Below are 13,136 nucleotides of genomic sequence, written 5' to 3'. Positions count from 1 at the left end.
AGCGCAGTCTGCCTTTTAGTAGTCAATGTTTTTGTAGTCAACGTTTTCAATACATAGCAATGTTTTGGTACTAAATTCGTAAATATAGTAATTACTACATATCGTTACCATGAGTCATATCGTTTTCTGTTGATTCATTGTGAAACATGATGTTTTGATGCTTAATTTGTAAAATCCTAATGTAATTTGATGTTTAATAGGCTTTTCCTTAATCCCTCCTTACTATCCAACATTTTTGCTTATCCAACGTTCTGCTGGCCACATTTATGTTCGATAAGAGAGACTCTACTGTATTAAACTCTACTGTATTTGTATAAAAGTTACATATTAAAACATATTTCTATAAAATACATATGAAAATAATAGTAATATTGTTTTATTTCTAACCCGAGGGGACTCAGGGCAGTTTACACATACAAAAGACAAATACTCGATGCTGTATACAATCATAAAAATAGAAACAAATATGCATAAAAACATAACACGATAAAATGATAAAATACAGATCATAATTAAAAGCGCATATAAAATAAGCTCTACGGCAAGTTCAGATGGAATCTAGAGATATAATATATAGGTATGAAGTGGCCCTACAGTGTGTTATCCCTTAGTAAGAAAGCAGTCAGGAGGAGGCAGATTTTTTTTCCAATAATCATCTGGAGTAATAGAGTTGGGTGTCATCTGCGTAAATTTGACTGGTGCCTGTCATCAGTGATGGACTGGATGAAGTCCAACAAAACAGAGATTAAACAAAGGACCCAAGTTTAAAATTCATACCTAAAAACATTGACTACAGAAACATTGACTACTAAAAGGCAGACTGCGTTGGATAATACAGAACATTGGATAAGCGAGACTCTGCTGTATGTGTATGTGTTTTAATTATTCTGTAACTTGCCAGACGATATACGTCTTTAGATGCTTTTTAAATTCCGAGAGCTCATTTAGCTGCCAGAGCTCTTCCAGCAGGTTGTTCCACAGTCTTGGGCAGTCGATGAAAAAGTTCTCTGGGTGACGGTCACCAGTTCTAGCTGATTGGAGTAACCACCCTCCAGAGGACCAAGTTTTTGGGACGGATTGTACGGGAGAAGGTGATCCTTTAAGTAACCTGGATCCAAACCATGTAAGACTTTAAAGGTCAAAACCAACACCTTGTACTTTGCCCTCATCCATACAAAGTGTAAGCATACCATCTGGAGAAGGTTAACTTGATGCAATTAATTGCTCTCTGATTTATGAGACTGTATTTAGTACCAAGTAGCTATTGGTAGCCTCCTGTGTAGAAAGTGAAAAGGTGGAGGGGGAATGATTAAAAGCATTTGTCAAAAAATATTTTAAAGTCACCTTACAGGGCAAGTAATCATGTAATGTTTGTTTCCTTCCCACAGGCTAAACTTGCATTCCAAAAAGATATGATTAAGCCTTTGGCGCCCGCTTTCCTTTCATCTCCTCTTGCGGCCGCGGCTGCTGCGGTATCCTCGACCTTGACTCTTCCAGGCCGCCCTTCGGCAGCTTTGTTCCAGGCCCCTGCGATCCCCACGGCTCTCCTACGGGCAGGGCATGGCCCTCTCCGAGCCACCCCAGCGTCCATCCTGTTCGCACCCTACTGATGTTTGTTCTCAACAACATGTAGACTATGGCCATTTGGAAGAGAAACAAAAGAAAAGCTTTCTGTCATGCCTAGTTACAGCCTAAGTAAGGCAGGTTGTGGAAGTCTTCATTGATGGAATGTTGCCTTTTGGGCTTTTTTCTAAAACAACAATAGCAACTCAGATCAATGGAATGGACTATGGAAAATCATTTGTGCACAAAATATATAAAGGATTCATAGGTTTCTTTCTTGATTTTTTAAATGAGACATGTCCTGCATTGTAAACAACGAATGTGGAATACTTTCCTGTCTGACTTGAAAACCAGGATCTTCCTCCTTTGTGTGGATGTACCTAGGCCTCCAGGAACCATCTGGACTGATTCTGGTGTGCAACAAAGCTAGGCAAAACAAGGTTTAGATTCCTGAGAACATCTCAAAAACAGACGGCAGCTTCTTATTTCCAGAGTGCTCCTTGCTAGGGACCGTGTCTTGTTTTAGGCCTCCATACTAGTGTATCTTGTGTAGTGCTCGAGATTTCTCTCCCATTTACTTTTAAACCATTTTAGTTGCTGTGTAAATGTTTGGAAACAAAGCAGCCTTGATTGAAGCTTTTTTTCTTTTTAAAAAATTAATGTGTCTCTGTTAATTTAACATTTTCTTTAGAAGGATTCAGAATAAGAAAGCCATATATTCAATAGTGAAAATTATGACTCATTTAAAACTGTTGTTTAACTTATTTTTTCATTGTTTCTCCTCTCCTGATTCCCAGTATTGTTGGACAGCTTGTTGCTAAAGAGAAATGCTCTAACATGTATATGTTTACCACAGCTCATGTTCATTGTTTCTTAAGACAACAGGGCAGTGTATTTATTCCTAAATATATATATATATATATATTTTTGCCATTTTAAAATTTCTTTCCTATATAATGATGCTACATACAGTTGTGGCTCCCCGATGCAATAATGTATAGGAGATGAAGTATTTATAAAATCCATTGTCTCTTCTGTCGGATTGAAATGTTATTGTTCCGGCTTTCTATATCTCCAGGTTTTCCCAATTCCAAATCTGGATATTGAAGTTCTATTGTGTTCTGTTTGGATCAATGAGGGTACTCTCCAAAAACATCTTTACCTGCAATCTGTAAAGAATAAAATATATGTGTATTTTTAAATGCAAATTTTTAATAAAATGAAATTGAAAATGGCATATTGCTTATTAATGGCGACAGGAATTGATGTGAGACCCCCTGATGAGACCTTTGTATTGCTAAAACATGATTGCATAGATTTTATAAAATGTTTGTGAGCAGCACCATTATGGTAGAGCACGCTGGCAACTAACAAACAGCTATACGGTTGTGTGATTACAATGTCACTGATAATGAAAGACTGAAATTTGAGAATGTACTTCATAAGTCACTGTAGAAAACTTTGCTTCCTCTTTGGCTATGGTGCAGTGGTTAACATGTTTAACACTGAAATCAGACAAAGCAATAAAGGAAAACCTTATAATATGCACCTGATTAGGTGTTTGAAAACAACTACACAGATTCATCAAATCCACCTGATATCTGCCAGGTGTGTTTATTTACTTGATTTGCCTTGCTGGCTGGGCATAATGGGATTTGAAGCCCACATATCCAGAAGGCTTCAGATGAAGGAAAGCTGGTACATCCATTTCCAGAATTTGCCACCCAGATGTTTCTAGGAAGATCGCAAGCAAGGTATGTCAATTTTATCTGTTCCCTGTTTGATAATCCCTAGCTTCTAGTGACTGAATATACACTGAGTATGAAGTGTTAATGGACCACTTCTCTGTGATTTTACTTAAACCTATGGTGTAGTGGTTGACATGGTAAGCTAGGACTTGGGAGGGCCAGATTCAAATCCCCATATGAACTACTAGCTGTGCCCGGCCATGCGTTGCTGTGGCGAAGTATGGTGGTATGGGAAATAAAGTATTGAGGAATTGGTGGTAAAGGTAAAGGGTAAAGGTTTTCTCCTGACATTAAGTCCAGTTGTGTCTGACTGCATACTGAAGTGGATTATATGGCAGTGTGGAGTCAAGATAATTCAGTTCAAAGAAGATAATATAAGATTATAAATGGGTTATATAGCTGTGTGGAAGGGCCTTGAGTCTACACTGCCATATAATCCAGTTCAAATCTGATAATCTGTATTTTATAGGCAGTGGGGAAGAAGCCTAAGTGAGGCCTAACTCTGCCTGTCCCCTGGGCTGAGTGGGTTGCTAGGAGACCAAGTGGGTGGAGCTTAGCCTTTGAACTGGCAGCAATTGGATAAAAACAATTATTCCTCTCCCTCTAATTAGGACTTTCTTTTTCTTTTCTTTTTGTTGTATGAACGTAGAGGCATGGATGAGGGGTTGTGCTGCCAAGTTTAGTGTTTCTGGGATGTGTAGTTTTGTTGTTTTGTCCTAGGCCGAAATTTCATTACCCTTTGATATATATAGATAAAACTCAAGTTAGTCATAGTTTCTACATCTGTTATCATGAGAATGAAGTGGGGGAAAGGAAAAGGAAAGCCATGTACACTGCTTTGAGCTCATTGAAGGAAAGAGGAAGACAGACAGAAATAAAGAGAAAGTCATTGAGTATTGAGCTGAACTGTTCCAATTTCCTTCCAGACAGAGGCGGTTCAACCACCAGGCCAACTAGGCGCCATCTTGTTGGGGGCGCCATCGAGGCAACTCCTGTCTCCTGCGGCCTGCCTCTGCAAGGTATTGAACTGCTTTTTCTGTTGATTTGTTGTAAAACATGATGTTTTAGTGCTTAATTTGTAAAATCTTAATGTAATTTGATGTTTAATAGGCTTTTCCTTAATCCCTCCTTATTATCAAACATTTTCACTTATCCAACACTTTTATTTTTCAGTGATTTGGTTTGGGGGGGGCGCCAAAATTCTGTTCTCCTACACTTGAAAAATACCTAGGGCCGGCTCTGCTTCCACAGATATATAAACCTCCCTTGCTTAGTTTCCAACAGACCTCACAACCTCTGAGGAGGCCTGCCATAGATGTGGGTGAACCATCAGGAGAGAATGCTTCTGGAACATGGCCATACCGCCCAGAAAACGCACAGTAACCCAGTGATTCCAGCCATGAAAGCCTTTGACAACACATTGTTCCATTTTCAACTGATAGCTGCTATGGTGAATGTGTTGTGTCTTATTGTTACCTGTACTACTACTATTTCCACCAGATATTTTTAACATATGGGTACAAGTTTCCATTGAGGGAATTTTGATTTTGTGAAGGGAAAGGAACCCTCAAAATATCAGGGAGGAGTCACACTGACCATATCACCTCCCTTCTTCCTCCTTTCTCGTTGTTTTTTTTTTTTTCCTTCCTGTAGAGCTACAAAGGTGCTGTGAATTAGTCAGTAAACATCTACACTAGAATAATGCAGTTTGACACCACTTCAACAGCCATGCTATGGGATCCTGAGAGTCTGGTGAGGCAGAAAAGGCTGAAAACTAAAATGGTAAAACTTTAACCACATAATTCCATAGCATTGAGCGAAGGTAGTTAGTCACCTTAGATATCTCATTTCCGTATGTCTAGGGATGTCTGTTTTTGACTAGCTTCCCTCCACTTTTCTGTAAATAAGTATTGCTTGCCTAGCTCCCTGGTTACAAAACAGAGCCTCATTTCAGAGGAACTGAGCTGTCCTTGACAAAGGTTCTGACACTCATTTGTCAGTCTAATTTAGTGAAGCACCAGTACTCTTTGGCCTTGAAGGATAAAGATCTTGTAAACCTACAGTTCACATGATCCCATATAATTGAGCCAATGGTGGCAGTGAAAATGGTGTCAAACTCCATTCATTGAACAGTGTAGATTGAGACTGGTTTGCTGTGAGCTTTCCAGGCTGTATGGCCATGTTCCACAAGCATTCCCTCCTGACGTTTTTCTCACATCTGTGGCAGGCATCCTCAGAGGTTGTGAGGTCAGTGGGGTTTATATGTCTCTGGAAGGTCCAGGGCGGAGAAACAACTCTTGTCTGCTGGAGGCAAGTGTGAATGTTCCAATTAATCACCCTGATTGACATTTAATGGCCTTGCAGCTTCAAGGCCTGGCTGATTCCTGCCTGGGGAAATCCTTTATGGGAGCTGTTAACTGGCCCTGATTGTTTCCTGTCTGGATTTCCTCTGTTTCCAGAGTGTTGCACTTCATTTACTTTCCTGATTTTAGAGTTTTTTAAAATACTGTTAGCTGGATTTTGTTCATTTTCATGGTTTCCTCCCTTCTGTTGAAATTGTCCACATGTTTATGGATTTCACTGGCTTCTCTGTGTAGTCTGACGTGGTGGTTGTTAGAGTGGTCCAGCATTTCTGTGTTCTCAAATGATATGCTGTGTCCAGGTTGGTTCATCAAGTGCTCTGCTATGGCTGACTACTCTGGTTGAATCAGTCTGCAGTGCCTTTCATGTTTTTTGACTCATGTTTGGGCGCTGCGTTTGGTGGTCCCTATGTAGACTTGTCCACAGCTGCATGGCATCCGGTAGACTCCTGCAGAAGTGAGAGGATCCCTCTTGTCCTTTGCTGAACGTAGCATTGGTTGGATTTTCTTAGTGGGTCTTAGTAGGTTTTGAAGTGATTTCCAGAGAGATAGCCATGCTAGTCAGTGGAAGCAAAACAAAGAAGACCATCAAATGAATGCTTAATGTAAATGGTTTAACTGTTTTATGTTTATGTTGTATTTTTGTTTTTATCGGCATTGAATCTTTGCCAGATCTGTAAGCTGCTTTGAGTCTCTCCAGGTGAGAAAAGTGGGATAGAAATGATGTAAATAAATAATAATAAGTAAATATGATTTCCACCCTATTTATGATTGTCCTTACACCATCCAACAAGCCTTACCCAGAGTTCTATGCACAAATTCCTACCCTCTGAATTTCCAGTAATTATTACTGTTCAGGTTCTAAATTGCTGCTGATGTTGCTTTATTTTGTTTTATGTGGCTATAATGTTTTAATTTTACTGATCTGTGTTTTAATCCACGTTGATCGGGCTTGTTCCCATGTGAACCGCACCAAGTACCTTCAGGGAGTTATTATATTATTATTAAATAATCAAATCATTGTGGCATAAGCTCTCATGGCTAGAGCTGATCCTATCAGATGCACAAGGGAAAGAAATGCATGGCTGATATCAAAATAGCAGAGTGGGCCACATAACGCTAAGAAGAACAGCCACCTGAAAGTGGAAGGGCTTTGAGATACCGTGTTTCCCCGAAAATAAGACAGTGTCTTATATTAATTTTTGCTCACAAAAATGTGCTAGGTCTTATTTTCAGGGGATGTCTTATTTTTCCACGAAGAAGAATTCACATTTATTGTTGAACAAAAAAATGAACATTTATTATACACTGTACAGTAGTTGTCATCACAAACCAGCATAACCAGACAAACTGTGAATCCTATCAAGAATTTCTTGTTACTATCATTATTTCCATGTACAACAATCTATGGTACGTACATTTACCAAAACTGCATGTTCTGGTGTTCTGTTTGTTGGGCATGCTTCCAAACAAAAACTTTGCTAGGTCTTACTTTCTGGGGAGGCCTTATATTTAGCAATTCAGCAAAACTTCTACTAGGTCTTATTGTTCGGGGATGTCTTGTTTTCGGGAAAACAGGGTATCCTGGGATGTGCTTGACACAGTTTCCTGTTACCGGGTTGTTGTATATTATATTATACCTCACAACCTCTGAGGATGCCTGCCATAGATGTGGGTGAAACGTCAGGAGAGAATACTTCTGGAACATGGCCATACAGCCCAGAAAATATACAACAACCCTGTGATTCTGGCCATGAAAGCCTTCGACAACACATTTCCTGTTACCAGTCCCTGCCTCACAATTTCTATAAGGATTTCGGAAGATATCTTCATCGGGAGAAAGTACATGCCACCTCTGTTTGTGTTGTCTATTGCTTCTCCATCAAAGATATAATAACCCTCCTGTTAAGGGAAGGCACACAGAAATCCGTGTGCAAATTTTGCATGACTTTCACAGGTGAAACATGGTTGCTAATGAATTAATCACCGGGAGAAAGAAGACTAGCAGAAAGGAACACCCTGCCTTTGTGGCACCAGTTCAGACTTCATTAGCCAACTCTTTTCACCTGTGACAGTCACCGCTCTGTAAATCTCCTTCAGGTGGCAAATAGGATGTCATTGTCCTTTCCCCGCACCGGGCTCATAGCCAGCCAGAGCGGAGGGGAACACCAAAGCCCCCTCCTCACTTTCTTCAAGGCATTGAATCTTTCTGCCAAACCGAGGTTCTGTGCTGCCGGCTCCGGTGCTGGAATCATACATCAACGTCAACAATTACTCCCTGTAAATGATTTCATGCAAACTGGACATAACTGATTAATGATACTTAGGACGGTGTGTTTTTGTGGTTTAGCAGTATGGGATGAAATGTGATCTTCAGTGCAACGTTTTTTAAAAAGCCGACATCAAGATTAGATTTTTTTTTCCTACTGGATATCTGAATATTTTAAAAAATAATAGCTATTTTTTAAATTGGGCTTTTCTTCTTACTCTTGAGTCATGCTTCTTGATCTCCTTTTACTTAGGCATGTTTCACATAAACCTTAGAAGAGACAGCAATTGGCAATAATGTTATTCTATACTATATAGCTTCATGAAGGTGAAGGATAACATGGTTGTAGGCTTTCTTTCTTATGATATAATGTACAGTAGACTCTCATTTAAACAGCACCCATGGGATTGGTAGATGTCGGATAAATGTAATATGGGATTGCTTGAGAATTACTATTAAAATAGACCAAAATATTGTATTGACTAGAATCTAATGCTCACCTTTTTGGTTAAATTACCTTGCCAAAATTAGGGTGGGCGTTAGTAAAGGTTTTCCCCTGACATTAAGACTAGCCGTGTCCAACTCTGAGGGTTGGTGCTCATCTCCATTTCTAAGCAGAAGAGCCGGTGTTGTCCAAAACACCTCCAAGGTCATGTGGTCGGCATGACTGCATGGAGCACTGTTACCTTCCCACCGGAGCGGTACCTATTGATCTACTCACATTTGCATTTTTTTAACTGCTAGGTTGTCAGAAGCTGGGGCTAACAGTGGGACCTCACCCCGCTTCCTGGATTCAAACTGCCAGCCTTTCAGACAGCATGTTCAGCAGCTCAGTGGTTTAATCCGCTGCGCCACCAGGGAACCCTGGGGTACGCATTAGATCCACGTAATAGAGTAATTTTGGTGCTGAGCCAAAGCAATATGAGAAGCTGCTTCAGGAGTACCTGGAGCTTCTATTTGAAGGATTTGTAATTTAATTGTCATAGCTCAATGCTATGTAATCCGTGAAGTAGGGACACTGTATTTATTTTCATATTTATGCATCATTTTAGTAGTTATACACTATTTTAAGTCTTTATCAACCAATTGTGTGTTGATACATTGCCTCCTTCTCCACTTGGGCTCCTTTTCTCTCCCTTTGGCTTCTCCTTTCCCCCTTCCTTAGGCTGTAAATTGTATTTTTTATGATTTATAACAGTCTTTTAGAATGTATTGAAAAACCGCGAAACAGCGAATCAGTGAAGAGTGAACTGCGAAGTAGTGAGAGAACACTGTAAATAGGGTAAATAAAATAAATAAATAATAGCTGTATTTGCATATAAATTCATAATGAGATATCTTGGAACCCAAGTCTAAACATGAAATTCATTTATGTTTCATATACACGTAGCCTGAAGGTAAATTTATACATAATTGTGCATGAAACGTTTGTGTACTTTGAACCATCAGAAAACAATGCCACCCATGTGGACAAGTTGGGAATTTGGAGTATTTCGGATTTTGGAATTCTGAATATGGGATATTCAATTTGTATCAGATTCTTTAGGAGCAGTAAGGATATTAGACTACAGGACTCTGGTCAAACTGAGAGTATGACCAATGTTTCTATTAAGGATGCAACAGTGTATTATCTGATCTGCGGAAAATCTTGATTATTAGACACTCAAGTCATTTCAGTATATGATTTATGGGAGCTGTTGTCGAGGAGCATCAGCCAGGTGGTTGCAGTGAACAAAGTTGTGGGTGCAAAAGGAGAATGGGGTGTTACTTTACTGCCACAACGGAGATCACCAACTGCACTTATAGGGAGGCAATGCTGAATTTACAGTACAGCTTAGTACCTCCATTCAGGATCTTGTGTTTAGAGGGGTTTATAAATGCAAATCTTCTTCAAAAGATAAATTCACAGTTTTATGCATTGCATTAAAAATAAGGGAAAGAGGGAAACGAGAGTCTAAAGCAGACAGTATTGTTCTGATGTGACAAAAATAAGACTTAAATGCTGCAATATAATTTACATCCTCTATGCACTGATATATATGCAAATAGATGTTGGAATGTTATTTTTGTTTTCCTCTCTTCCAGAATGATTTTTGATAGTGTCAGGAAGATTTAAATATTGATACATTTTATGGCTTTAGCGTGTCTTGGGCTGGATCTACATTACATATATAGTCAATGTAGACCCATATAACACAGTTCAATGCAGTTCAAATTCATTATATGGGTCTACACCAGTGTTTCTCAACTTGGGGTCCCCAGATGTTTTTGGCCTTCAACTCCCAGAAATCCTAACAACTGGTAAACTGGCTGGGATTTCTGGGAGTTGTAGGCCAAAAACATCTGGGAACGCCAGGTTGAGAACCACTGGTCTACATTGACATATAATACTGTATACAGTAGAGTCTCACTTATCCAACACTCGCTTATCCAACGTTCTGGATTATCCAACGCATTTTTGTAGTCAATGTTTTCAATACATTGTGATATTTTGATGCTAAATTCGTAAATACAGTAATTACTATATAGAATAACTGCGTATTGAACGACTTTTTCTGTCAAATTTGTTGTATAACATGATGTTTTGGTGCTTATTTTGTAAAATCATAACCTAATTTGATGTTTAATAGGCTTTTCATTAATCCCTCCTTATTATCCAACATATTCACTTATCCAACGTTCTGCCGGCCCGTTTATGTTGGATAAGTGAGACTCTACTGTAGTTCCAAACTGCAGCAATGGGAATTTTTGGGCCGTTCTGCTATTAAAAACTATAACTGACCTGTAGTTTCACCACATTTTCCCCCTCCCCGCCTTCGGCCAAGAGCAAAATGAGATAAACTATAACTCCCACAGCCCTTTATGGTTAGTCATGTTGTCTGGGATTTCTAGGATGTCCAAGAAACCATTTGGCAGATGAAAGTTTTCCCAGTCCTGTGCTACCTTATCACAAAGTGTTGGAACCACACATAGGTACTATCTCAGTGAAACTTTGTACTCTAGCAAATATCAGAATTTGATCTGAGGGGCTTCTTCAGACACTTATCAACAAAGATGGTATCTTTTATTGCAACCTCTAATGGTAGCTTATCTCCAGCCAAACATTTTCTAAATTACCAGGAGTTCTTCAAACATTTTCTAAATTGCCAAGAGTTCTTCAAAGTGAGTGTAGATTTATTTTTTTGAGGAACTGTAAGAGAGGTCAAGAAAAGCACAGCTGGAATGGAAAGTAATACCTTTCTCAAGGGAAAAACATGAAGCATTGGGGGGGAGGGTGAAGAAGGTGCTACTTTCATGCAAGGAAAAGATTAGACTGCCTTGTCAAAGTAGTTACTTGGAGATATATATACACACATACATACACACACGTATCTTCACTTTGTTGTGATAAAAGTGTGTGTGTGTGTGTGTGTGTGTGTGTGTATATATATATATATATATATTCATTCTGTTATCACAACAAAGTGAAGAGATAAAAATGATCGAAGGTTTGCTGCTCCACATTTCTGATGCAGATTGTGCACAATTACTCTCATCATTTCCTTGAGCTTGTCTGCATATTTCAAGTGTTTTTCATGCTGAAATGCCCCTCGCCCACTAACTTTTCTATTCCATTTATCCAGGAGTATGGAAGAAGTTATTTTGGGACTCTGATTATCTTTCATTTGCACATAATCTCAACTACAATCTCCTGGCATTATTAGCATATTCTCTCTCTCTCTGTGTTGTACACACCCACACTACCCTGACTTTCTATTCGAGCTTCTTTGAGGCACTTTTGGGTCTAATTCTGTTATATCTTTTAAATAATAGTAATAATAAGTAGCTTCCCTGTGGGAGAAAAGCAATTATTAACTTGCGGTTTATTTTAAAGTACAGAGGTTAAGCACTTGGTGTCCAAAGAGCTATCTCATTAGTCAGAGGAAAAGAATTTAAAGCTCCTGCCAGGTTATAAAGAGCTATTTACACCCAGCAAAATAGCCTCCGTTATGGAATTCACCAGGCTAGCACCATTCTAGACTGAGCAATATAACATAATTTTACAGATAACTTTTCAAGGAAACTTGGAAGTCGGGCCAAGGTTAGACATGAGCATAAGCAAGCTTTGCTCCGCGTGCACAGAAATAAACATTGGAAGGTAAAGCTTACAGCTTGATTATATCCCTGCATTAGAATTTGCCTGTATCAAGGTTTTGTTTTTTTAAGAATTGATGCAATACCATGAATAATGTATGTCGAATTCATGCATTTTCACACTACTTTAACTGTCATGGCTCAGTGCTATGGAACCACAAGACTTCTGCTTTTGCAAGGTGTAAAGCCTTTTCTGGAGACCCTGGTGGCGCAGCAGATTAAACCATTGAGCTGCTGAACTTGCTATCCAACAGATCAGCAGTTCGAATCCAGGGAGCGGAATGAGCTCCCACTGTTAGCCCCTGCCAACATAACAGTTCAAAAACATGCAAATGTGAATGGATCAATAGGTACTGCTTCTGCAGGAATTTAATGGTGCTCCATGCAGTCATGCCGGCCACATGACCTTGGGGGTGTCTTTGGACAATGCTGGCTCTTCAGCTTAGAAATGGAGATGAGCACCAACCCCCAGAGTTGGACACGACTAGACTTAATGTCAAGGAAAACCTTTACCTTTACCTTTACTGCATAGTGCTATTCTGATAGCCACACTGAGCTGCAAACAGCCAAAGTCTGGCAAAAAAAAAAAAAAACCCAACAAATTTGAAATTTAAGTAGGAAAGGGCAAACAAGTAAGGATTGTTTTTTCTTATTTGAAAGGTAAACATTGGGTTTTCTGGTGTAAGGTGTTAATAGGGGCTCTTTGTTTGGTGGTTATTTAGTAGTGTGAAGGAAGTGGCCATCAATTAAAAATTACTTTTTAAAATGATTAAGGGCGATTTATAAAATAATTACTGTATTTGAAAGGAGCTAGTGATTGATAATCAAAAAGAAATGGAAGAATGTGTTTTCTCTGTGGATATTTTGAAGACACTGCTGATGTTATGATAGATTGCTTGATAGATTGATGTTTAATGGGGAATTGAAGCGGATAATTTGACAAGCCTGAGGGAAATACGTGTAGTTGAGAGGCAAAGTGACAGAGTTTTGTTTAACCTGGAAAAGAAAATAGTTGAAGATTATTAATAAAGATTTTTAATATCCTTAATAAATGTATTACTG

General features: G+C 39.0%; 2 protein-coding genes across 8 annotated transcripts in view; both read left to right on the top strand.

The window, feature by feature from the left end:
- Positions 1 to 2,798, top strand: part of znf385b (zinc finger protein 385B) — a 304,135-nt gene extending 301,337 nt beyond the window's left edge. For all 7 annotated transcript variants that reach the window (XM_062963052.1, XM_062963059.1, XM_062963075.1 and 4 more), the window contains one exon: positions 1,389 to 2,798. In XM_062963052.1, coding sequence (XP_062819122.1) covers positions 1,389 to 1,610 — 222 coding nt within the window. In that variant the 3' untranslated portion in view covers positions 1,611 to 2,798. The remainder of the gene's footprint in view (positions 1 to 1,388) is intronic.
- A 1,443-nt stretch (positions 2,799 to 4,241) lies between these two features.
- sestd1 (SEC14 and spectrin domain containing 1) overlaps positions 4,242 to 13,136 on the top strand; it is a 180,414-nt gene continuing 171,519 nt past the window's right edge. The window contains exon 1 of the mRNA XM_062963039.1: positions 4,242 to 4,330. The gene's annotated coding sequence lies outside the window, so the exon portion shown is untranslated. The remainder of the gene's footprint in view (positions 4,331 to 13,136) is intronic.

This window comes from Anolis carolinensis, chromosome 1 (assembly GCF_035594765.1).
Source record: "Anolis carolinensis isolate JA03-04 chromosome 1, rAnoCar3.1.pri, whole genome shotgun sequence".
NCBI lineage: Eukaryota > Metazoa > Chordata > Lepidosauria > Squamata > Dactyloidae > Anolis > Anolis carolinensis.
Note: the sequence above shows the minus strand (reverse complement) of the source record. Positions and strands in the feature narration are given on the sequence as shown.